Source organism: Wasmannia auropunctata, unplaced genomic scaffold (assembly GCF_000956235.1).
Source record: "Wasmannia auropunctata unplaced genomic scaffold, wasmannia.A_1.0 LD336074.1, whole genome shotgun sequence".
Taxonomy (NCBI): domain Eukaryota; kingdom Metazoa; phylum Arthropoda; class Insecta; order Hymenoptera; family Formicidae; genus Wasmannia; species Wasmannia auropunctata.
Window position 1 is genome coordinate 1,906,852 of NW_012026816.1, and position 22,845 is coordinate 1,929,696.

The 22,845-nt window shown below is 40.0% G+C and overlaps 2 protein-coding genes across 4 annotated transcripts in view; one reads left to right on the plus strand and one right to left on the minus strand.

Annotated features, from left to right (window-relative positions):
- Positions 1-16,452, plus strand: LOC105449622. 2 transcript variants are annotated; one of them, XM_011688916.1, is made up of 20 exons: positions 1-148; positions 3,147-3,328; positions 7,529-7,779; positions 10,173-10,258; positions 10,432-10,630; positions 10,907-11,274; positions 11,539-11,764; positions 12,174-12,322; positions 12,560-12,595; positions 12,870-12,964; positions 13,047-13,220; positions 13,462-13,659; positions 13,738-14,007; positions 14,094-14,267; positions 14,370-14,568; positions 14,693-14,922; positions 14,984-15,203; positions 15,431-15,551; positions 15,616-15,827; positions 16,124-16,452. In XM_011688916.1, exons 1-20 carry the CDS (start codon positions 88-90, stop codon positions 16,276-16,278), a joined length of 3,606 nt encoding a protein of 1,201 aa, XP_011687218.1. In that variant the 5' UTR covers positions 1-87; the 3' UTR covers positions 16,279-16,452. The 2 variants fall into 2 exon arrangements, with proteins under 2 accessions (XP_011687218.1, XP_011687219.1); XM_011688917.1 differs by lacking the exon at positions 12,560-12,595.
- A 521-nt stretch (positions 16,453-16,973) lies between these two features.
- LOC105449625 (small VCP/p97-interacting protein) overlaps positions 16,974-22,845 on the minus strand; it is a 50,342-nt gene continuing 44,470 nt past the window's right edge. The window contains exons 3-5 of one of the 2 annotated variants that reach the window (XM_011688920.1): positions 18,408-18,736; positions 17,954-18,121; positions 16,974-17,869 (exon numbers count right to left, since the gene is read on the minus strand). In XM_011688920.1, coding sequence (XP_011687222.1) covers positions 17,855-17,869; positions 17,954-18,121; positions 18,408-18,473 — 249 coding nt within the window. In that variant the 5' untranslated portion in view covers positions 18,474-18,736 and the 3' untranslated portion in view covers positions 16,974-17,854. Of the gene's footprint in view, positions 17,870-17,953; positions 18,122-18,407; positions 18,737-22,845 lie in introns of those variants that run through there. The other variant, XM_011688921.1, reaches the window with a different exon arrangement.

The window sequence follows — 22,845 nt, forward strand, 5'->3', positions numbered from 1 at the left end:
TCCGGTGAGCGCGATCGATAGCTTTATCGGGATCGCCGCGACCGGTCCGAGGGGTGTTGAAAGTGTCTCGGAGAGAGAAAAAAAAGCATGCAGCTACTTTCCAGCTTCATGGGTCGGCACACGAAGCGTGGAGCCTCCTTGAAAAAAGGTACGTCGGCGTCGCGGATGAGCGCGCTCGCTCCGGCGCCACGTGACGTTAATTAGCGTTAACCAGCTCAGGCGGCGGGGAGTGGAAAACACGTGGCGAAAATTTCACGCGGGATTTCACGGTGCGGAGACGTTGCGATTTGCGGCAAAGACGAATGGGGGACGAACGTCGCGCGCGCGGTGAACGCAAGAAGTTCCCCCATGGTTCCTTCGGCACGGGGATTTATGGAGAAGGGCGCCTCCGAATTTTATCTTGGCGATAGTTAGGCGTATCGGTAATTTACTAAACGATAGATCCATGCATGGATTCACACGATCGCGCTTCGTTAACTCTCCGTTCCTGGTAAACACGAAGGGAACAACTTCTAAATCACCGGGATATCACAGGATGAGCTATAATTAATGAAACTGCGTCATACAAAGTGATAACGTGTCGTTTTTTATCGGAATTCTCGCGATTGACGCGGGAAATTGCAACTTTTCACTTAACTTTCGATCGTCTCTTTCACAATAAGTGATCCGCGTATCGCGTACGGTGATAAATGTCACTTATCGTCGGTTCCGTACTGTCGATATCACGCTAACAAAGTCAATGCGAACGCTCAAACGAGATCGTTGCATTCCTCACGTGCGCACACACACGAAACTATGTGGAACGCAGCGAGGATGGAATATTAAGGCGGTGTGGGCGGGCGCATGATCTAATAACTTATTTGATCGATATCCTTGGAAATGCTTTCATATACATATATATATATTATATAGCCTCAGCGCGCGCGGAGAGCGCGCGGCTCACGCTCACGCGATGTGGGATGCTCCGTGACCAGTTTTGTACGGTACGCCGATCATCGGGAGCATCGAAATTGCTTTTTCGTCGAGACTCCTCGGAGAGACCGCGTGTATTAAGCTAAGGCGAACACCGCGATTTTCCGTGGCTGATCGAGAGACCCGGGCGCGTGCACGCGCGCGCGTCACGGCCTGAATGTTAGCGAAGCGTTAGGTCACATCACACGATTAATGCGTAAGAAACTCGTAACTCGAGTTTTCTACCTGTCCGCGCGCGCTTCAGTTTCTAAATATAAATTTTACCGGTGCGCGGGATACTTATGTTTAGTTTATCGATTTTTATTCGTTAACCGAGCGCTCGTGTCCACGTTTTCTTCCTGTTCCCCCCGCCTCCTCGCTGCTGTTTTCCCCTCCCCGTCCTCCGCCCCGCCAGCGACACGCCAGCGATTACACACGTAGCGTATGTTATACCGCATTCGAAATGCGAAGCGTGATTCGCCAAATTCAATCTGCGGAAGTAATTACTCTTGGCACAGCTGTATACGCGACGTCAACCGCGTGAAAGGTTGCAACGCTAATTCCACCCCACATGCGCCTCCATAATGTCAAGGTCGCATCCTGAATTATCGCTCTTATCCTCGAGCCTGATTCGCCATGGAATCAGTCGCCGTGTGTATTACAACTATGTGTATAATAGCACGGCTAACTTTGACATCGCGTAAATAACTTTATCGATTAGAATTTGATAAGAGAACGCTTTTGAACATTCAAAAACGTCGACAGCACTTTTTCACAAGCGTGACCCGATCACGGGCTACAGTTATTTTTCACAACAAATCAGTTTAAGGCTCGCAAGCATGAATGCTCGCGTGACATCGCAATTATATTCCTTATGTACCTTTTAATTATCTTTCGATCAAAAATTTCGATCTGCATTATACTTAGGTCCTTTTCAGCCCCGCGACGATCGAACGTTTTTCACGCTTTTCTGTTTTTATGACAGTTCAGCGAGATATTATAAGCAAAACTTTGCTATCGAACGTGTTTCAAGAATACATATGTGACATAAATTGTCGTTTCAAGCCTTCCAAATAAGTATAAAGTTAACTTGTGAAGTGAGTCAATAGAGACGCGATTTCCGAAGGGTTATAAGAAAAAAGAAAACGACCATTAACCAAGACAGTTAGCTTAACAAACGGCTGAAAGATATCCGCGGGACATATCACGCGAATGTATCGCGGGTGTAATATGTATGCATTCCTCCGCAGCAATAACTCTCACTCGTGACATTTGTCCTCGCTCTTTTACCGGCGCGTTGATTGATATGCACCGCAATACAGACAGTTGCAAATTTATTACAGACTATACGGATTGCGTTCCGCTTAAATCAAATAAAACTCTATCTCTCAATCAATACACGATTCGAAAGAAAGACAGTAAGAAAGGTTAATAAAACGAACAGCAGTCGAGAATAGCATAAAAGAGTTTGTTGCCGAGTTTGTTGTAATAGTAAAATATAAAAGATAAAAGTCTTATATTTAAACTAGCAGGGGATTTTAATTATTCTTTTTAATTGAAAATCTTTATAAATTTGTTTTAAGTAACGTAAGTAATATGGGAACCTTAATAATATTTATGGTGATATTTATATAGTTTAACAATATTACCTTTCGAAGACTTCATGAAATAATTGAATATTAACGGAAATAACTGATCTAATATTATGTTTAAAGGAAGTAGTTAAACTGTTATTATAATTATTGATTTAATAATTGGTCCAAAATATATATACACACGTACATGGATTATTACGAAAACGCTTTTCCAATGTGCTTATGCAATCAACCTATCCGTTTTTGTTGAAACTACTCAATACTTTTTTTAATTTAAGGATTTTTTAAAATATAATCTATCTGATGTGCGCCTCGTAAAGAATGAACTGTATTTGAAGCGAATAATGAATATTTATGCTTGAAATCATTCCATTTAATTAATCAATATCCTTCGCAATAATTAGAAATCATTAATAAAAATTCAGACATTATTGGAGATGAAGATTTGCTTTTTCCTCGCGTACATACGCCGCGCTAAATGCGGTCGTTTAATTCTCACTTTATCTCCAACCGTATCCTTTAAAACTGAGCTTAAATTCTCCCTAGATGTTACACATAATATATGTCTCTATAACGTTACGTGTATCTTCTCCTTCGCAGGAAAGCGCGAATCCATCGGCGGCGGGAATCTCGTTGGTAATTGGCCGTATTCGACGGGGGGTCCGATCAGACCTCTTGGCAGTACCGTTGGCGGCGGCGGTGCGGCGGGGGGCACCAACATGACACCCGACGATCCCGCGCCCGACGAAGAATTCGCCCTCGCCGTCGCGCAAAAAGCACAGGTACGGCTGCTTATCATCGGCTTTTTGCTCGATCAAGCCGAATAATAAATTCTTGATAGCACAACAGCCCCGAGAACGCGTGTGTTGCCGTTCTCTCATATGCCGAGTCACTATATACACGCCGGTTAAGAAATAGGTCATATCTTTGTAGATACTTCTTCTCGTACCTGCATACACACGACTTAGTCGGGGCTCTTCAGTTCAATTCATTAGCGTGTAAATGGAGCACTCGAATAAAAGTTATCTTCCCACCAGGTCTACTCGATTCGCGTTCAAATGTTGTAGCACCTATAATTTTTAAATTATATAGAAGAGAAACACTGTGGGTATATGCACCAAGAGGATCAAATTAGATTACTAAAGGTGAAGAATTATTGAAAGATCGAATTAGACTGATGTATACGTGGGATTACTGAAGACTATTAAAAGATCAAATAATGACTGACGTGGGACGTGCGAAGCGCGAGGGAAATATCGTGAAATATTGAAGTCCGACAATGAGCTCGTCGATGAAAATTGGGGCACGCTTTTATCGTTCTGTGAAGTGTACCATCGTGTCAATCGTGTCATTAAATCGTGCGAAGTATACACGGGTATACGTTATATAGGAGAAGTTCAAATACTCCATTTCTCGCGTAGGAAACGCGAACGCCTCTCGAACGCGCGAGCACGTACACATGTAGCTTCAGTGTTCGATGTCCCCGTGCGCGGCAGGTATTTTTTTCAAAGGAGCCCACGCGAGTTGAATCGTCAATTCCGTAAAAGCGACCGGGCACAATGCTCCGTGAAGAAGAGAGGATCCGTGACGACCCGGCGACGGGCGTTCGCGATGCACAGCCCGTGCGCATCGTTAAACGTCGTTTCACTGACGTCGCCTCGTCGCGTTGCGGCTATTGTTGTTGAACTCAACGATTTTTTTACGTTCGCCTCTCTGCGGTTTTAAGCCTCGAAGCCGACCTATTTAAGCTTCGAGTTGGCTGAACGTGGGGACGTTTAGAATAACACGAAGATGGTGCATTCAGCTCTGGTCCCGATTATAGTTCCAGGACTGAATTATTTGTCGAGTTATCTAATTTAAGTTTTCAATGTATAGGTAGTGTAGAGCATCTTCAATGGAAAATTGTAATAACAATGATAACAATAACAATATTGCAGCGTGAGCAAAACTTTACAAATAGAATTAGATAAACGATCAATAACGTACGAAAGAAGTCTTGTATTTTTTTATAAGTACAATATAATTAATTGGAGAAATTTATGTTAAAATTGTAATTGAAGAGTAATTTAAAGTGTATCTCTGTTTATCAAATTAGCAGTAATTTGTAAGTTTCGTTGATGTTTCGTGTCGATCAAATTGAATTTTAAGAAGAAGAAATTTCGCCTACAGACCGTGTCTAAAACTATTTAAACATTCTTTGCATAATAAATATCGGGCAATATATGCAAGATACGCGAAGATTATCGGATTTTACTTTAATAACACATTTTTTATTGCACTAGATCTCATCTTTCTTTCAAAACGTTTAGCTCGTATTGCTCGAAATAAAATTCCAAGAAAGAAAATATTTTTAATATTAAACGATCGGACATCTTTACCTAAATGTCGTTTAAAAATTTACAGCTTGAGAGATAGATTGGCGGATTCGCTACTTTAATTTAGAAAACAAAATCGATTCCATATTAGACGAGGGACAAATAATTAAAGTCAAAGCGCCTCGTATATGGGTATCGGACTTATTATTCGACGTCTAAATTTACGGATGCAGAACTGAAATTATTATCTGCGTGGGAAGTCCCTGATGTAATGCCTTTCCGGCTCGGAACTCGTGGGATTTCTCGAGCGATCTTTATCTCGCGCTCTCCTCTCGGTAGCGCGTAAGCTACGTTACCGAGAGTAATTAGCACTCTACTTAAAAGGCAAAATCCTTCGAGAGCCCATCAATTTCATACACGTGCTGTATTCGAAAGAAGCCGGTCACTTGAAAAACTCTCTTCTTCAGATACGACGAAGATTCTGACGATTTTCATGCAATTTTACTAAGTGTGTGCTGATTTAATCTTCATCAAAGATCGTAAGGTATCTCACTTTAATCAAGCTGATACGAAAATAATTCTTAGAAAGTGCGTTCTTATCCCGACAATCCAGATAATCCTGATAATCCAAGGAAATTGATGCGTACCGTATATTGTGAATCGCTTTTCGCAGAAAACGCGATGCGAAGCTTCCTCTAATTGAAGTGGACAAGTAATACGCTATGACAAAGAACCGAACTATTTCGCCGATAAATAAAATTTGCTTCGCTATAAATTAATGGAGAAAAACGTATAACTCTCTCGATGAAAAACGCACACACATTTCCGTCAACAAGTTCCGCTCGTTCGGGGACCAGCGTTCGGGGACATTACGACCTCGCTACGCTTCCCTTAGCATTGGACAACTTTCCAATTAATGAAACGTTACGTTCTTGACGGAGCAGGTCGAATTACTATTGCGCAAGGGCGCGTGTTTGCGAACGGATACGCGCGCGCTTTACGCGCGACCTCGAGACGAGAACGGGAAGGTGCGTGGAGACCCCATCTCTCGCATTAATATCGCTCTATTTAATTTTAAGAGCGAAGCGCACTTTAAAGACGCGGAATAAACTGCGCGAGAAAAATCTCGCCCTTTTAAATCCCACTTGAAAATTAGTTTGTAAGTTAGGAATTAAACTTCTGAAAAACATTTTAATTGCTTAATAAAGCTATCCAAGATTTATTGGACTATATTCAAAGGACTTTATTTTAATAGATCAGCTTAGAGTAAATTGTTTCTTAATCTTAACGAAAATAGTTTTTTTTTTTTTTTTTGGATATTAGGTATACTCTCGTACTTCCTCGCGCAGCTATATAACTCAGTTATTCTTATTCTGCAGCAATTTGCATCTTCTTCCCCTATTTCAACACGTACACGGATAAAATAAGATTCCATATAAGATCGCGAAACTTTATGATTTATATAATTTATTATTTAACTACCGGGGTTAATGATGTTCTTCGGTGACGTCAGAGGGACTCCTTCGGCGTTGCACGCGACGTCGCGTGTAAGTACGCTGGGATCATGTCCTACATCCTAGCAAGACGAAGGTACGGGCTTCTCGGACGATGTGTCGCGTGACGTCGCTTTCACTTGGCGGGCCCGGGGACAAAAATATTTTCCGAGAATATTCTGAAATTGCAATACGTACGGACGTATGGTCTTAATGTCCCTCGCGGGGGTAAATTGCTGTTAATGATACGCTGCGAGTGAACGTACGAGCGGACTGTCATTGCGGGGTTGTTTTGTATCGCTAATATTCCTTTATGCCTCTTTACGCGCCGGACACGGCAAGGTTGCGCATAACGCACCGGGTACACCGTCTGCCTTGGTATTCAGCTTCACGTACGATAAATATTGAGAAAAATGAAAAATAAGGAAACTGTATTTATAGAATGGCACGGTAACTAGTAAAAGTAAAAATAAAAGGAAAGTATTTTCTTATAATATTTGAAAATATACGAAGAAAATTATGACGAAAGATTATGACTATTGTATTCAGATTTATATTCATTTTTAAGATATAAATCTTCTCTTAAAGTTCTACTTCTAATATGTTTAAATCACATCACGATCTTGTTATTTTAAATATATTCTCTTACATAATACAAAGAAGAAAATCAATATATTTTATTAAAATAATATTAACAAGAAGGGAAAATAACAGTGCTGAATATACATAGAATACAAGAAGAGAGTTATGTTAACATAACTCTCTAAGAAATATAGAGAGTGATATTCTTTAAAGAGAGATTAATTGAAAATATTTTCCAATTAATTAAATATTGATGGCGGTAATGGGTGAGAGTGAATTATTCTCCGTAGCAATAACTCTAAATAAACCTTAAATCAAATGTTTTCGTAAATCTATCTCCCATGCAATCTATCAAGAATTAATTACCTTATAAACACAGGTAGATAACACATAATTAATCAGCATTAATCTAGCGGAGTCTTTAATATTGATGTTAATGCAATACTCTGAGCGCATTATGCGGCTCGATTACCGGCGGATTGAACCGCGCACGCAACGCGCGAGGGTGCGAGACACGAAGGCCCTTCGTATTTATTTGATACATGCAAATGCATGCGCATGAAACGCACCGGATGAAATATCTCTTTTGCAGAGAGATGCAGAGGCAATCCGCACCGCTCTGTATCTCGGAGTGGCACTCGCGATCACCTGGATAATAGGAGCGGCGGGTCTGTCGCTGGCCTGGCTGGTTCTGGTCCTGGCGCTGGCAACGACCGTCGTTAAAGCGAGAGTCTCCCGGCTCCTTCAGACGGAATTGCACCACGAGCTGGCCAGGTTACGCAGGAGACGGGCCCTGTACAAAGACGAGACCGCCGAGTGGCTCAGTCTGCTTCTCAACAAGTGGCAAGTACCGTTCTCAGTTATCGATGAGGCTAATCACGACAAAGGGAAATACGCAGTGTACCACCTGGTGCACGCCAATTCGCGCCGTTGTTACATCAATATAACCGAAGGTTCTAAAGGGAATTCTTTTATGTATTTTAAAATTAAAAACGGAATGCTGAGAGAGTTTTATTTATTTCCTTATATTTAATCGTGGCTTGCCTGAAAAATTGAAAAAATCGACTGTTATGAAGCTTGTATCGATATTTGCCTTTACTTTTGACGAGTTAAAAATTTTTCCTGACGGAGGAATTGGTCATTCAAAGATTGGTATAATCGTATAACGCGTTGTCGTTTAGAAAAAATAATAGAAAGGAGAATGTCTGTAGCTAGAGAAGTTTATGTAAGTGTAACGCAGCGATACGTCCCATTATTACTGTATTTCTTGACCTTACCGAAGAATATCGTTCTTCCGTATAGCTGCGATTCACGGTAATAACGCTATTGTAACGCCGGTGAGTGTATATATCGCGATTGTCCTCGCATCGGGCGGGTGAATGAACTCCTCATTCGGGAACGAGTACTACATACGCATTTGTAAACATACCACATTCTTGACGCACGTGGTATAAATGTGGCCTTTCACGTTTCTGCTGCCTATGTCGCGCAGATAAAATCCTTGCCCGTCGCCACCGCCGCACCGATATGTCGAACGGAACGAGTCGTTATTCAGAATCGGCCGCATTTGAATAAATCGTCGGGTTGTAAAGTTCGTTACGTACGAGCTCGCAGGATCTTAATAGTTTTTTTTTTTAAATGGAAATAGAAGAGAGATCGATAACTGCGAAAATAAATTCCTCTCGGAGCGAAAACTTATCAAAAAGTGAAAATCTCTGTTTGCTGAAAACAAGGACGATAGAAAATCTCTAGAATTTTAAAATTGATTGCTACTTAAAAAAAATTCACAATTTAATTTCAAAGAGATTTATGTGTATGTTAACAACATACGATCGCGTTGACGCGTTCAGGCGATTTTCTTCATCGCGCCATCCTTTCCTCGTCAACGGTTGAAAACGGCCGGTATGGCAAGCGGCAACAGGCGTGGAAAGAGTGCTACTTATTTGGATAGTTGATAGACCTGTTCGAGCATTCCTGAACAGCCCCGCGGCTGCGGGTCTCTCGCCCGACCAGCGGGTACATCTACATGCGGGGAAAAAGCGGTGAATTCAGCGCGACGTGCTACACACACTGTACGCGTATAAAGAAAACGACGGTGCGATCGCGCCGCGCGCGCACACACGGTGCTTATTTGATCATGTGTGAACGCAGGAAATGTACGACGACTTCGGGAAAATTCTTACGGAATCGAGTACCCTGTAAAGAATTCCATAGCGTCTATAGTAAGACTGGATAATAATTCGCGAATAAGCTCTAGGTAGTCCCTTTGATACGAATATGGAAACAATTTTTACACGAAAAAACGGTGCTAGTTGTGCTAGTATTTAAAAATTTAGCTAGACAGATATGAAAGTAATTATGTCCTTCAAAATAATTATATTGGATGCTGGAGCTGGTTGCTAGAATTTTTTGCATTATCATCACGCTTGAACGTCCAGCATAATTATTTTCAAATCTGCCTCTAGCTAAATTTTTAGTTATTTCAGCAAAATCATTCTTTTTGTGTATTTCTTCTAAATTCTTTTCTCAGAGAAGACAGCGATATAAAAATTAAATATACAATTATTGATTTTTATCGTAAAATCATATAATAAAGTTATCTGTAAAAATAATAAAGTTAAATAGAGATTCTACTAATAATAGAAGTAATTTCAAAAATTTAATGCATTTAAAGTGTATAAGAGAACTATTTAACGAGGATATTCATGATGGAAAAGACCTGGAAGCGTCCAACTGGGACGGGCAAGATGTTATCCGAGCACCCTAAAAAAATGACAAATGCGTGGGCACGTGTTAATCTACTTGTCTGTAATCTTTAATCTATTCACGAAACCCGCGTGGGTCGCCGCGTATTATGCGAATCAACTCGTTATCGAAAATGGGATGTCATTAATGATAAACTCTGGAAATAACTCGGTGCCCGTTGTGTCATCGAAAGTGCGTCAGTACGCGTCTTTCACGCACGAAAGAGCGCGCTTTATCGTATTAAATCTGGCTATTCGCTTAATTAAATTGAATGTTTAATGAGTCGCATTGCTCCCCGAGATATCTATTCGTGGATATTTAAGAGGAAAGGGGAAACTGCTTCTAAGGAATTTCATGTAGATTGAAATGATCGTTCGTCTGCGATGTAAAATTTAATAAACTGAGACGAACATCAGCGCTTCGATTAAAATCCCGCATTCCGCTGGATTAATGAGAACTCTACGTCTGTGTAACCAGTATTATTCCTCCAGGTGGAGATTCAGCGCCGCCAGTATATTTTCCTTGGCGAAGGAACGATTGGAGCCTCTCCTTAATGAAGCCAAACCCGGTATACTCGGTAAGGATACTCTTCGTAAATACATGTTTTGCGAGAGAGGAGAGAAAGGGAGAATGAGAGATAAGCCAAAGAAGTTCGTCAAAGAAATTAATCACCGGCCGCTCAAAGGATTCCAAATTACTTGATCGTTTAGCGGCTTCATCGTGACTCTATAAGAGATACTCGTTTTTCAGGCCCATTAGAATTACGCGAACTCACTCTCGGCGAGCAAACGCCGTGCATCACGCGCGTCCGAACGCTCGATTACTGCAGCGATGACGATCTTCCCAATGGCCACCACTTCGGCCAGACTAAATTGTCCATCGAAGCGGACCTGCGGCTGGACTGCGAGCAATTCCGCATGCTCATCACCACGCGGTTATTTGGTAAAGGGTGAGGAACGAAACACGTTTACCATATCAAAAATCATTCGAGAATTTCTCAAATAAAGTCATAAATATCTCGTGTTATCGTCTCTTCACGCACAATTATTAATTTACTTTTGTATTATCGTGTCATTATATTACAATTAATTTGTTTGATCAGAATGAAATTTAAGAATCTAATTTAATTTTGTATATCTAATATATCTGACTCTTACGATTTTCCTAAATCTATTCTCTATTCTAAAGCAAATTTTACGGATATTCTTTGTAAATACCTCGGCAGCGTGGGGATGGACATTGACCTGGCGGTGGAGAAGCTGTCGCTGTCCGGCACAGTCATCGTCAACATGACACTGAACTCGTCGGCGCCGTTTCCGCACGCGACCGGGCTCAGTATAAGTTTCTTGGAGAAGCCGGACGTCTGGTTCAGCGTGAGGATCCTACGGGCGGTGCAGATGATGGAGATGCCGCTGATCAAGACCTGGATTCACGCGGTGGTCACGGACGCTCTGGCCAGCTGGCTGGTCGACCCGGGCCACCTGGAGCTGAATCTGAGGGCGCGGGAGCGACCGGGTCCTGGACTGGACTCCGTGACCAATTCGCTGCCGCAAGGAGTGCTCACCGTTGTTCTGTGCCAGAACGGTTGTTCTGGTGAGTGTTCCTCGGGCGAAAAAAAAAACTGATGCGAGTATAACCGCACGCTCGAGCTAAAATTTAGAAAGAAACGGCTATCGACCGTTAAATTTCCTTTTAGCGTGATTGAGCACAGTTGAGACGTACGGTTTTATCTTGCTTATGAACATTCCCGTCAAACACGCAATTGTTGTGTGTTACAATGGACGCGCAAATTATTATGGACGCACTATTACGGACTCGTTAGAAAGTCCCCTAACTGGCGTTTCTCTATTGCCACAGCGAACGTCGCTGATGAGGTGAGATGGCTCGTGGTAACGGTGGGCGATCAGAGACGAATCACCTCGAACCTGAGCCCCACGTGGACCGAGGACGTGTCTTTCTTGGTCGGGCCGTTAGACAACGAGAGGATCACCATCAAGCTGAAAGCGAAACGTCTCGTCAGTACGATCACTCTGGCGCAGTTCGAGTTAGCGTTAGGAGTCTACGACTGGGAGAATTCGCAAATGTAAGTCGGCGATCGGTGGCGTTTGATCAAACGCTACGCCACATCGCGCCCGAGTATTTCATGTCGATCTCTTCAGCCTTAATGCTATCGGCGTATCGAGTTTCTGAACTAGGATTTAATCAGAGAAGATAGACGAGTATAGAAGCACGGATGTCGTATATTAGTGTGATACACGAAAATTAATAAAAAATTAAATAATAATAAAATATAATAATTTAATTAATTTTATAATAAAATTAATAAAATTCTGTTTTAATTTTAATATTAATATTATTATTAATAAAATTAGCTGGGGTATCTCGGTATCTCAGCTCGTGATACATTCCGATATATAGATCTGTGCTTCTATACTCGTCTATCTTCTTTGATCGAATGTCCTCCGTTAATCTAATCGTCTTTTATTCGGCAGCGTTGAAACCGTGTTGCAACAGAAGAAACCGTCTCGCAGCAGCGCTAACATTCCGAGCATTAATGCGCGATTAGAATACACTACTCTGCCGCATTTGGAGCCTGATTTACCGCAGCCAGAACTAACGGCCGATAATATGCATCTTGCAGGTATGTAAAGACAAAAATATAATTAAAGTATATAGTATAAAGACAAAAATATAAAGTACATAATACAGAATATGTATGAAACGGACACGAATAATTTGATATTGAGATTTAAAATTTGATATTGAAAAGGTACACTTGTAATTTGATATTAAATTACGACGAACGTACGTCTCTACGTACGAAATATCCGAACATTTCTTTTCCCGCGATCAGTATTATCGTATGAAATATTTTCAGTGTCGCGCGACTCTTGCCACAAAGCGCACAAAGCAGGTAAAACTTAATTGAAATACCGTGTGGTGAAATTTGAGCATGAATGTGTGTAAAACGTCCTTTGATTTGACATAGTGTTTAATTAAACGTACGCTTGATGGTTTTATTATATCGGGGACTCCCGTCGGACAGTAAAGCTTTCAAGCACGCCAAACCTATGTTTTATCGTTCGCTTTTTCGTGAAAATTTGTAGAGAGTCTTTGAGTGTATTTTTTTTTTGTAATAAATCGAAAACGAAGAACATGTTCACGTTGTAATACGCTGTAATTTTCAGGGGTACTGGTGGTTTACATTCATTCCGCCGACAATCTCCACGGCGATACTGCTCAGTGTAATCCTTATTGCATGTTATTTAACAATCGGAAGAAGGTAAACGCAATTTACACTTACATATCGCATACGTTCGCAACACTTTAAAATCATATCCGTGCGGAATCTATTGTGTTTTTAGGTGAAAACGACGCATTACGTTCGCTCGACCACGTCGCCCGTTTGGGACTGCAGAGCGCAGTTCTTGGTACAGGATTACACGCAAGTGTCGCTGAGCTTCGTCATTTATTCGTGGAATATAGTAAAATCGATGGATACGGACATGCTTGGCTTGGCAATGCTATCTCTGTCTCAGGTAATCAAGTCCTGCCTAATAAAACTTTGAACTATTTAGCATAAAAATAAGAGAAAATCATAATCTGGAAAGAATTGCTTCTCAAATAAGATATGTATAGTACTTAAAAAATACAAGTACTTTATTTAAATTTGTGGACTTAACTTGTTTTCGTTTTTCAATCCTTCACTTCATGTTACTGTTATATTTATCTGGTAATGCTGCAAAAAATCTCAATAAAAAGCATAATTTTTTTTCAAAGGACGCGACGTGGATTGTCAGAAAGGAGCTCACACTCAGCGGATCGAATATCGCCTCCTCCATGACGGTCTCCGTGCTGTTTTATCCTATCAAGAGTGTGCAGCAAGTAGTTAACAGTCGTAGAAGCAGCTTGGTTCCAACTACGCTGGACGACGAGCCGAAGATCAAACGAAACAGTTTGCCGTGGATGCAACAGGCGGTCCGTTATAAAGTCTCATGTTTATCCGAGAAAAAATTTCTAAGCTGTGTCCACTCAAGTCTTAAAATATATTTACAGAAGCTGCTATTAACGCACAAGGACGCTGATCCCGCCTCCTCCGACATATCCAGCCTCCTGTCCACCGGAAGCGGTTTGATGGAGGTGACGTTGCTGCGCGCGAGGGATCTCGTCGCGAAGGACCTGAACGGCTTCAGCGATCCCTTCTGCGAACTAAAATTAAACAACGAAACGAAATACAAGAGCAGCATAAAGAAGAAGACGCTGAATCCTTGCTGGGATGAGAGTGCCATCATGGGCTTGCCGAAGACCGGAGAAGCTTTAGATATCGTAATTATCGCACATTTGCACCCTGCATCAAATGCATTTCGTCTCCGCGACAGAAAGATAATTTATTTTTTAATTTCGTCTTGTAGGTATTATGGGATCATGATACTTTCGGCATGAAGGATTACCTTGGGAAAGTATCACTGACTCTCGACGATATCAGAAAGCTGTCGAACAGCGATCAGTCCCATTGGTTTCCGCTCAGGGAAACCAAAACGGGATCTATAGAGCTGAAAATTAAGGTCTTGTCGGAAGAATGTGAGGTAATGTTCACGCAACAATAAACATCCTGTAATTCAGTATCTTGCAATTTCTCAAGTAGTTTCTCATTTATAAATCTCCGCTTGAAATTATATTTGCACTAGACGCAAAGCACGTACGCAACCAGCAATATCAGCGACAACTCTTCTCGTCTAAACACCGAGCCCGATTCCTTGTCGAGTATCGTGCGGAGGCCTTCCATGGAAAAATCTAAAATACGTCTACATTTGGATCCGGTTGTACCGCCACCGCCTCCACCGCGCACTGTCACCCTCCTGAAGCCGACCACGTCCAATCAGTCCGGTAAAAAAAAAATGTCATTTTAAATCTCAAATATTTAATATCTTTGGCATCGTATTGAACTTTTAATAAACAGTACCTATGTTGTGTTTAACGCGCTATAGAATTTTGATATATTTTCATGTAGACAAAATTAGCATCACCAGCAAAGACTCCAACGAAATGAATGGAACGCCGAGCTTCTGGATTCCGAAAGTCATCACGGAATCGGTCGCGGGTAATTCCATCGACGAGTCCGACACCGCTAAAGTGATCGCAGAGAGACGGGCCTCCCATCACAGCTTAACTCCCAGCCCCGAGCAGAGCTTTGGCAAGAAGATGCCGCAGTACAACAGCTTCCGCATGATGAAGCAAAAGGTAAAACGCATCGAGTTACCCACAATTGAAACTCAGTTTGAGATATTTCGTGTAATTGTAGGTGAAGAGGGGTTTAAAACTTCGTAGATTTCGTTCGGAAGTAACTATAGAGGATAAGAACGATAACAAGGGCATCACGTTGAGCCTGGAGCCCAGAGGCGGCGGCGAGGCCGACGCCACGGAGCTCTTGTCGGAATCCGGTTTGGCTCACGCGGTGTCGCAACCAGACATGCTGGGCAGGATAAGGCAGCCCAGTCCGCGATTGAGATTGAGGCCGAATGGTTAGTGATATTTTCACCCTGGATCTTGGTCGCATTTATTTTTGATGCAATTTAAAACAGCATAAAACTGAAAAAAATATATAAAATAGATACATGTTAGTCTTTTTTTTTTAATTTTAAATAAAGACGCTTCTTTTCTTTTAAAAAGGAGAATGGCTACAGCTTTAGAATTTAATGCTGAAATATGAAGTAAAATATATATAATATTGAAACATAACGATTTTTAGATTTAAAAATTGTCAACGGCACTAGAGAGAAGTATTCCGGAGTGGAAGGGAAGGTTCTTCAGGCGCAGGGTCTTCACGTAGCGCACATCGCCCAATTATACTGCCGAGTGAAGCTTCAAACGTAAGTATATAGTTAATACGATTGACGGAGATAATTTGCGGATAATTAAATTGAGAATTTCCAGGAGCCACAGTCCAGACAAGATCGTCTCGCCTAACGGCGGTAAGACCATCGCGAAATCGCGGCTCCTGCCAGCTATGCCTAATCCTCAGTTCAGCATAGATTTCCATATAGACGGCGACAGCGTACCGAGGCAGGCGTTACTGATATTCGAGATTAGGAGCGCCAGCAAGGAGTTGCTGGCCAGCCGACGTATAACTCTACACGAATTGCTAGGTATGATATTAAAAAAAATTATTCTCAACGAGAGTAAGATATCCTTAATTACGTTAAATAATTACGGCATACAATATATATATATATATATACGTGTGTGTGTGTGTGTGCGCGCGCGTGCGTGCGTGTGTATGTGTGTGTAATTTATATTCAAATTGACCTCATATAACAAATTTGATCTTATTTTAATTTTATTTTAATACAGCTTTATCTATTTTTTTCTTTTTGTCTTATATTTTTTAATTTATTGTTCCATATGTTTGCGCATATTATATGAGATTCGTTTGAAAAAATAGGTGTATCGGCAGCTACTGACGAGATTCACACGTGGTTGGCGTTAAATAACGGCGCCTCGCTGGAAGTACAAATCGCTCACGGAAGAGAGCTTAAGAATAAATCGGCGAAAAAGTTGTTCCGCTCTTGGTCGGTTCATCGGATAGGGAAAATATGAGATCTAAAGAAAACCAGATGCTGCAGTTGTGTATCTATTTAACATGCATTTATATAAAGCCACAAAATCTTTTAACTCGTTTCTCGGGAAGGAGTCTAATTGTAAGTTCGAGAATGTAAATTCCGTCAGCATTCATTGCATTAATAAGGAATGAATAAAAAGAATAAATAAAAACTTTTTGTTATCCATTCCTTATTTAAGGCAAGGAATATTTTTGCAAGACGATTATCTTTTACAATTTTTTTATAAGCTGTATAGAAAAATTCTTAATATCACGTCCAGCCATATATTAAGACTCCAATTGCATTCCATGTGACGTTCATCTCAGCTTTTTTGTATGATTATATTAATGAAAATTTATTATTTAAAATATAATTTTTGACAAAATTGTACAAGTTGAATTAGAAAGAGATATATACAGAGAGAGATATATATATGTATACATCCTAATTTATGTATATTATAGATCTTTTTTAACATTTGCAAAATTTAATACAGAACTGCATTGAGATATCGATGAGAAATATATTAAAATACCATTTCGTTTTCAATTGCGTAATTTCTGATATATTACATTTGTACATTTACATGTATTGCTATATTTCATAATACAATATATATTATAACATAAAATATAATAATATAATAATATTAAGTGTATATTTTGTATTACTCAAATATATATATTATATATATATTATACATACAATATATTATATATAGATATAAATATATTATCAGAGTTTATAATTCAAATTGCTTTTATATCACATAATTATTGAACATTACAGATATGAAATTTGTATTTCAATAGATACAAACTTGCGTATATAAGAGATTATATATATATATACGACAAATGATATACTTTTAGTCTTATTTCTCGATATACATTTTTTTTTTAAGTATAGGCACATATATAGATCCTAAATCTGAAGCTTGCAATCACAAGAGTTCATTTTTTATTAAAGAAAGATTAACAATGCATAAGGATTATCTTTTTGCTCATAAATATTCTCATTCATCATCTAAAATTTAAGTTTATACAATAGTAGCTCTCTGAAAACATATATAAATGTAATACATTTATATGTATATCATATATATCACTGGTAAGAAAATAGAGGATCACTCATTTAGCAGATTAAAGCAGAAGCAAAATTAAGCTTCAAACACGATTGCAAAATTTTAACAATTCGCAGTGGTAAGTTCAGCGAATTTTAAAACATGTACAATCATGTATATATATATATATATATATAAATACATATATAACTTACATATAAAATATGATAAAAAAATATACGCGTCAGCTGGAAACAAATTCTGGTACCAATCATTCGATTTCAGCCGATGTATTTTGTTAAATTAAATGACTTGGAACTTACTCTCCCATAACTCTATGTAAATTATACAAAATAAGATTGCACTTGTGTGACTATAGCAGTTATCGGTGATGTTAGGTCTGCCTCACTTTGGTCAGCCAAATGTAGAATACTTAATCCTCCGAATATAGAGAAAATATAGAGCTCAATCATAGTCGAGCCCGCAGTATCTTTCTCTTTCTCTCATCGGTTTATTGTACCTGCCACTGAAAATAGATACGTCAAAAGCTCAGTGAAATCTTATTCAAATGTATATTTAAACGATGAAATCAATCATCCAATATTCTCACCCGTAGCGTAGGCTGCGTGCCACTAGCGGCAGCCTCCTGCTCTCGCTTCTCCAGTTCCAACGCCCGTCGCTGCTGCCTCTTGACGGACTCTACATCCTTTATGCCCCGTTGCTGTTGCTCGGCTATCCTCTTCTCAGCCGCTTCCGCCTGTTTCCTACGTATAGTTTCCTGTGCAGGGGAAAAAATGCAAACAAAAAAAAATTGTCAAAGTGTCAAAGATATTCTCCAGAGCAGCTTTCTAGCGCGACAGAAGAGCGGGGAAATAATAGTTATTGAAAGAAACAATTTTTGAGCGACCGAGGCTTTTGTCGCTTTTCTTTTGGAGAAACAGAAGCGACGGCCAAGGTGGTTTATCGAGCGTGGTTATGACGATTTAACGATTTCTTTTTATCGCTCGGGGGGGAAAAGGATTAATAATTTACGTGCGCGTTTATAACCTACGCGCGAGACGTACCCGATCGGGAGTGAGATCCTCGTACGACGACGATCCCTTGATACAGCACCCGCAACAGTTGCCCATGCTGAATTGTCACCCGTGCGCGAAACGTACTTACACGATTGTCGCGGGAAACGTCGCCGTTAAATTGGATCAACGACGGGCGGCGTGCGTATGACAGATCCGAGCAATGGCTGTCGTCAACAATCGCCGACGCGACGGCCATATGACATATGTATGTATGTGCAGTGTCGTCACTCGGGGTCTCCTGGCGCCCGCGAATGCACAAGTGAACTGGTGCATGAATCATTCGTGATGATTCGCGGCAAGGAAAATATCCTGCATTCCTTAATACGAGATAAAAACAAACCAAACAAGTTTTTTACTATTATTTGTGACTTTTAAATTTTCAATAATTTGCAATAAATAAAGGCTCGTCTTATGTTTCTTAATACAAAATGAAAATGAATGAAACAAAATAGGAAAGAAGAAAGGAACAAATTTTGTACGAAAATAAAATATGATATAAAATAAAATATGTGTTTCTCTCAAAAATTGGGAAATAAATAGCGCTTTTCATTTATTTCACATATAGTCTTAAAATTTGTGTTAATCTGCAACAAGAAAGATGTTACGAGATATAAAATAAAATAAAATAAATGGAAAGAATTTTGTGCAAAAGTAAAAATTATTTTTACTCATTAAACATATAGTTCTTAATTCGCAATAAATAATTACGTTATGTTGCGCTTTTTAATATGGAATTAAAAACAAATTAAATAAAATGAATAAAGTACAAGTATTTTATCAATAAAAATTGTTTCTTACTTACCGTATATATTACTTACCGTATTGCTTTGAAAATTAATATTTTACGGCCATTTCAATTAGATGATATTTTAATGGCTCGAGTCTCTCCGAATCATCGACGATCGGTCACGTCAAAATTCTCCAATTAATTCTGCTACGAAAATTTGTCCACTTTCGCGGCTAATAGTTTCGCGATAATAATTCGACGATGATTATACCCAAACAATAACTGTCGCGCGATAAGTCAATTATCGAACAGCTAATTGCTATCTCCGGCTTATCAGAAGCAACATGGAGAGTGGATACTCCGCGTTTATATGAACATATATGAAATAACGCACGGGGATTTAATACGATTCATCTCAGGGAAAATGCAAATATGCAGTTTAGAAACGTATGTTTCAAGAGCAAGTAAGGCGAGGAAGAACGAAGAGGATCCGATTATTTCGTCGACAATTATGAGGAACGCGCGAGAGTTGAACTCCGTCTCCTCCGTTTTGCGCAGTGATGCTAATGTACACATCTCTGAAAACTCCGGCCTCGCCGCCGATAGCTCCGACAGCGGGCAAATTGGATTTTCTCGTTACTTGTATATTAGCGCTATCATAGCGCCTATTCTACTCCACGGGGCGGAATCGAGTTTCGCGTGTGCCCTCGCGCGCGCCCGACTTTGCGAAAGTGCCGGCCGCCCTCCTGGACGTGTCAATTTAACCCCGCGAACCGGCTGGATTTTGCTACCACTGACCGTAAAACTGATTCAATTTCCCCGCAGCGTGAAATTGCGTTTAAAATAAAAATCGTGACTCTCTGCAGAACTTGATTTGAAGGAAAAAAAAAAACGGGAAACGGGAAATTTCCAGGGGATTTGATAATCGTTGCATTAAAATTAACGCGCCACCAATACTGCCTGTATTTTCATCGTTTCTCGGTGTTTTTATCTTCAGATATTAAACGACCTAATCAAAACATACACGTGCAAACATAATTAACACATATATGTGTTAAGTAAAATAAATATATAAAGATGTTTCGTTAAAATACTCATTCGTACGTCATTAAATTCTTTACAACACCTTGATGACACTATATCAGATTATAAGAAAAAAATTGTAAAATCGGTCTGTAAGATGATCGATTATCTTGATTAAAATTTCGATGGACACACACGCGCTTCCGCGCACGTTTTCTTGTTCAACGAATCTTTTTTAAATTTCTCCGCAAATTAAAAGAGAGATATGTGCATCTCTAGATAGAGCACCTGCACTTTTCGCGACCTAATTTAGGTGGAACGTACACGGAAGGGAGCCTCAATGTACATCGGCTTTCCACGCTATTCACGACGATACGTATGTCTTCTCTTATTAATGTCGGCGCAGCTGGCGCGCGAACGGCCGACAGAATTGGGAAAATTAAATGTCGTCTTCCAGAAACGCGGCGCTCCATCTCTTCTCCAGACGGAGACGGGACCGCGCGGGATATCGAGCACCAGAGTTACACGTTGTTTGCACTCGCGATTAATCAACGTTCTCGAGCGCTCCGATATCCAGGAGACCCCGACGGGCCCGAGGGAATCCAATTCGTTCGGTCATTCTGCGCCCACTCGGGACTCCTCTTCGCTTCGCAAAAAAAAAAAAAAAAATCTTTCCCGTTCGTTACTTGTTGAGCGCCAACGCGAAAACTCCGTTGCTGAAAGCTCCGAGAAACTCTCTTGAATAAGGCTCTTGAAACGCATCTACGAATATCGACCCTACGGCGGAATATCGTTGCGACAAACCGTATCCGGGAATGCATTTCCGCTCCGCTTCGAAGTCTAAAATTGGTGAAATGATTTCTCTTTTTGGCGTTTGTCGATGGAGATTTATAAATTGCTCTGAGATGGCAGTGCATTGATATAAAGTATATAGCACGAAATAATTATTAATATTGTATAAGAAGTTTTATCATTTAATAAAAGAAGAGCAAATGCTATTAAACCACATTCTTCAACATCAATTTGACATTCTTTAACGTTAATAAAATAACGAAACATTTACTAAGTGTGCGATTTATCATTTCCTTTATAATATACTTAAATATACTAATACAATATCTTTTATATTACTAATACAATAAAATATTTTTGTATTAATACTAATAAAGGAGACCAGAAGTCAGTTTTCTCGTTCATCTTATATTAATTAATGCCATATTAATCACGAATGCAGTTGTTGTATAATATATATCGAAAACTTTCGAGCACGCAAAGGTTGTAGACTTCGAAAAAAAAGGAAAGTTAAGACATTTTTTTTTTTAGCACCGGCATTCATTAGCATCGCGATGCGTGGTTAAATAAACATCGGAAAGTTTTTATGGATTCATACAAAACTCGAACAACCTCTCTCATCGTAAACCCACGGGCCTAAGGTCGGATAATGGGAAACAAGAAACAAGTGGAGAAAGGAGGAAGGGAGCGGAGACGAGGAAGATGAGAAGATTATGCTCTTGGCAATGGCGCGCAATTATAGAACACGCGGCAAACTTTCGCAATATCTGTACCCAACTTTCATTGCTTAATACAGACTGCATTCTAAGGCGTGAGTGGCTTTTTAACCTTAGTCCGCCCGTTACTCTCTTCTTTCGCATATATATTAGCCATTCTGGATGCCATCTCTCAGAACCCTCATTACAGAAATGTACCTCCCTGCGAGATTCGCGTAGCTTTTAATCAATATGACTCGCTATTAATAATAAGCAGTAATGAGAGTTCTCTGATGTGCTTATTCATTCTTCGTTCTCTATTCATTCCATCTCCGCGTGTCTCTTTCCCTTATTAAAAGAAAATTTAAATAAAACCTGTATATGTATATAATATAATACAAACTAATTAAGATAATCGCAAAAATATAAATACAATGAATCTCTTATATCTGCAGAAAAATTAATATGCTTCAATCCTTCTTTAAAACGCTACTTGCGTTTGTTTGATAATGACTTAAATAACTTTTTATTGATTTTAATCCGCCTTCAAAAATTTTATATATTTATCACAAGAGTAAAAAAATATAAAAACATTTTTCGAATATAAAAGTTTAATCTCCTCCCTCTTCGCCGCCCCCCCGCTAACCTCTGAGTGACACAACGTTGGAATTACGTCACGATGAAGAGTGCGCGTCGATCGGTCGCCATGTAGCGCATGCATAGTTCGCGAGCTCGCCGCTAGGCTTCGCATGAGTTGATCAGTTACTCGTGTTTAAAATTGGTTCACGATGGTAATAAATTGGGGCTCGCCGCGGCTGAAAGCATACTTACCTGGCGCAGAGGTTACCGTGATCATGAAGGCGGTTCCTCCAGGGCGAGGCTCTTCCATTGCACTACGGTTGAGCTGACCCTTGCGAATATCCCTAATGTGGATATCTCGGGCGTACAATTTTTGATAGTCGGGACTGCGTTCGCGCTATCCCGGTGCTAACAGAAGGCAAACAGAATTTACAGGAAAAAGGCTCTGCTCGCAAAGAAAGCAGCCTTAGAAATTGCAAGATTCTCTAACCTGATTGGTTTTTATACACAACAGTTGCAAAGCTGTTTCCTCTGCTTGAACTCAGCTGTCTCTACAAAGAGTCCGATATTTAGGTTAGGCTCATATCGGATTACAAATTGAAATTGATTT

What these genes read in the sequence shown, in the direction of transcription:
- LOC105449622 (XM_011688916.1), top strand. Translation starts at nt 88, where the DNA reads ATGCAGCTACTTTCCAGCTTCATGGGTCGGCACACGAAGCGTGGAGCC. An exon ending in CGATAATATGCATCTTGCAG is followed by an intron (nt 12,323 to 12,559) that starts GTATGTAAAGAC and finishes AAATATTTTCAG; the next exon opens with TGTCGCGCGACTCTTGCCAC. An exon ending in CCACAAAGCGCACAAAGCAG is followed by an intron (nt 12,596 to 12,869) that starts GTAAAACTTAAT and finishes TGTAATTTTCAG; the next exon opens with GGGTACTGGTGGTTTACATT.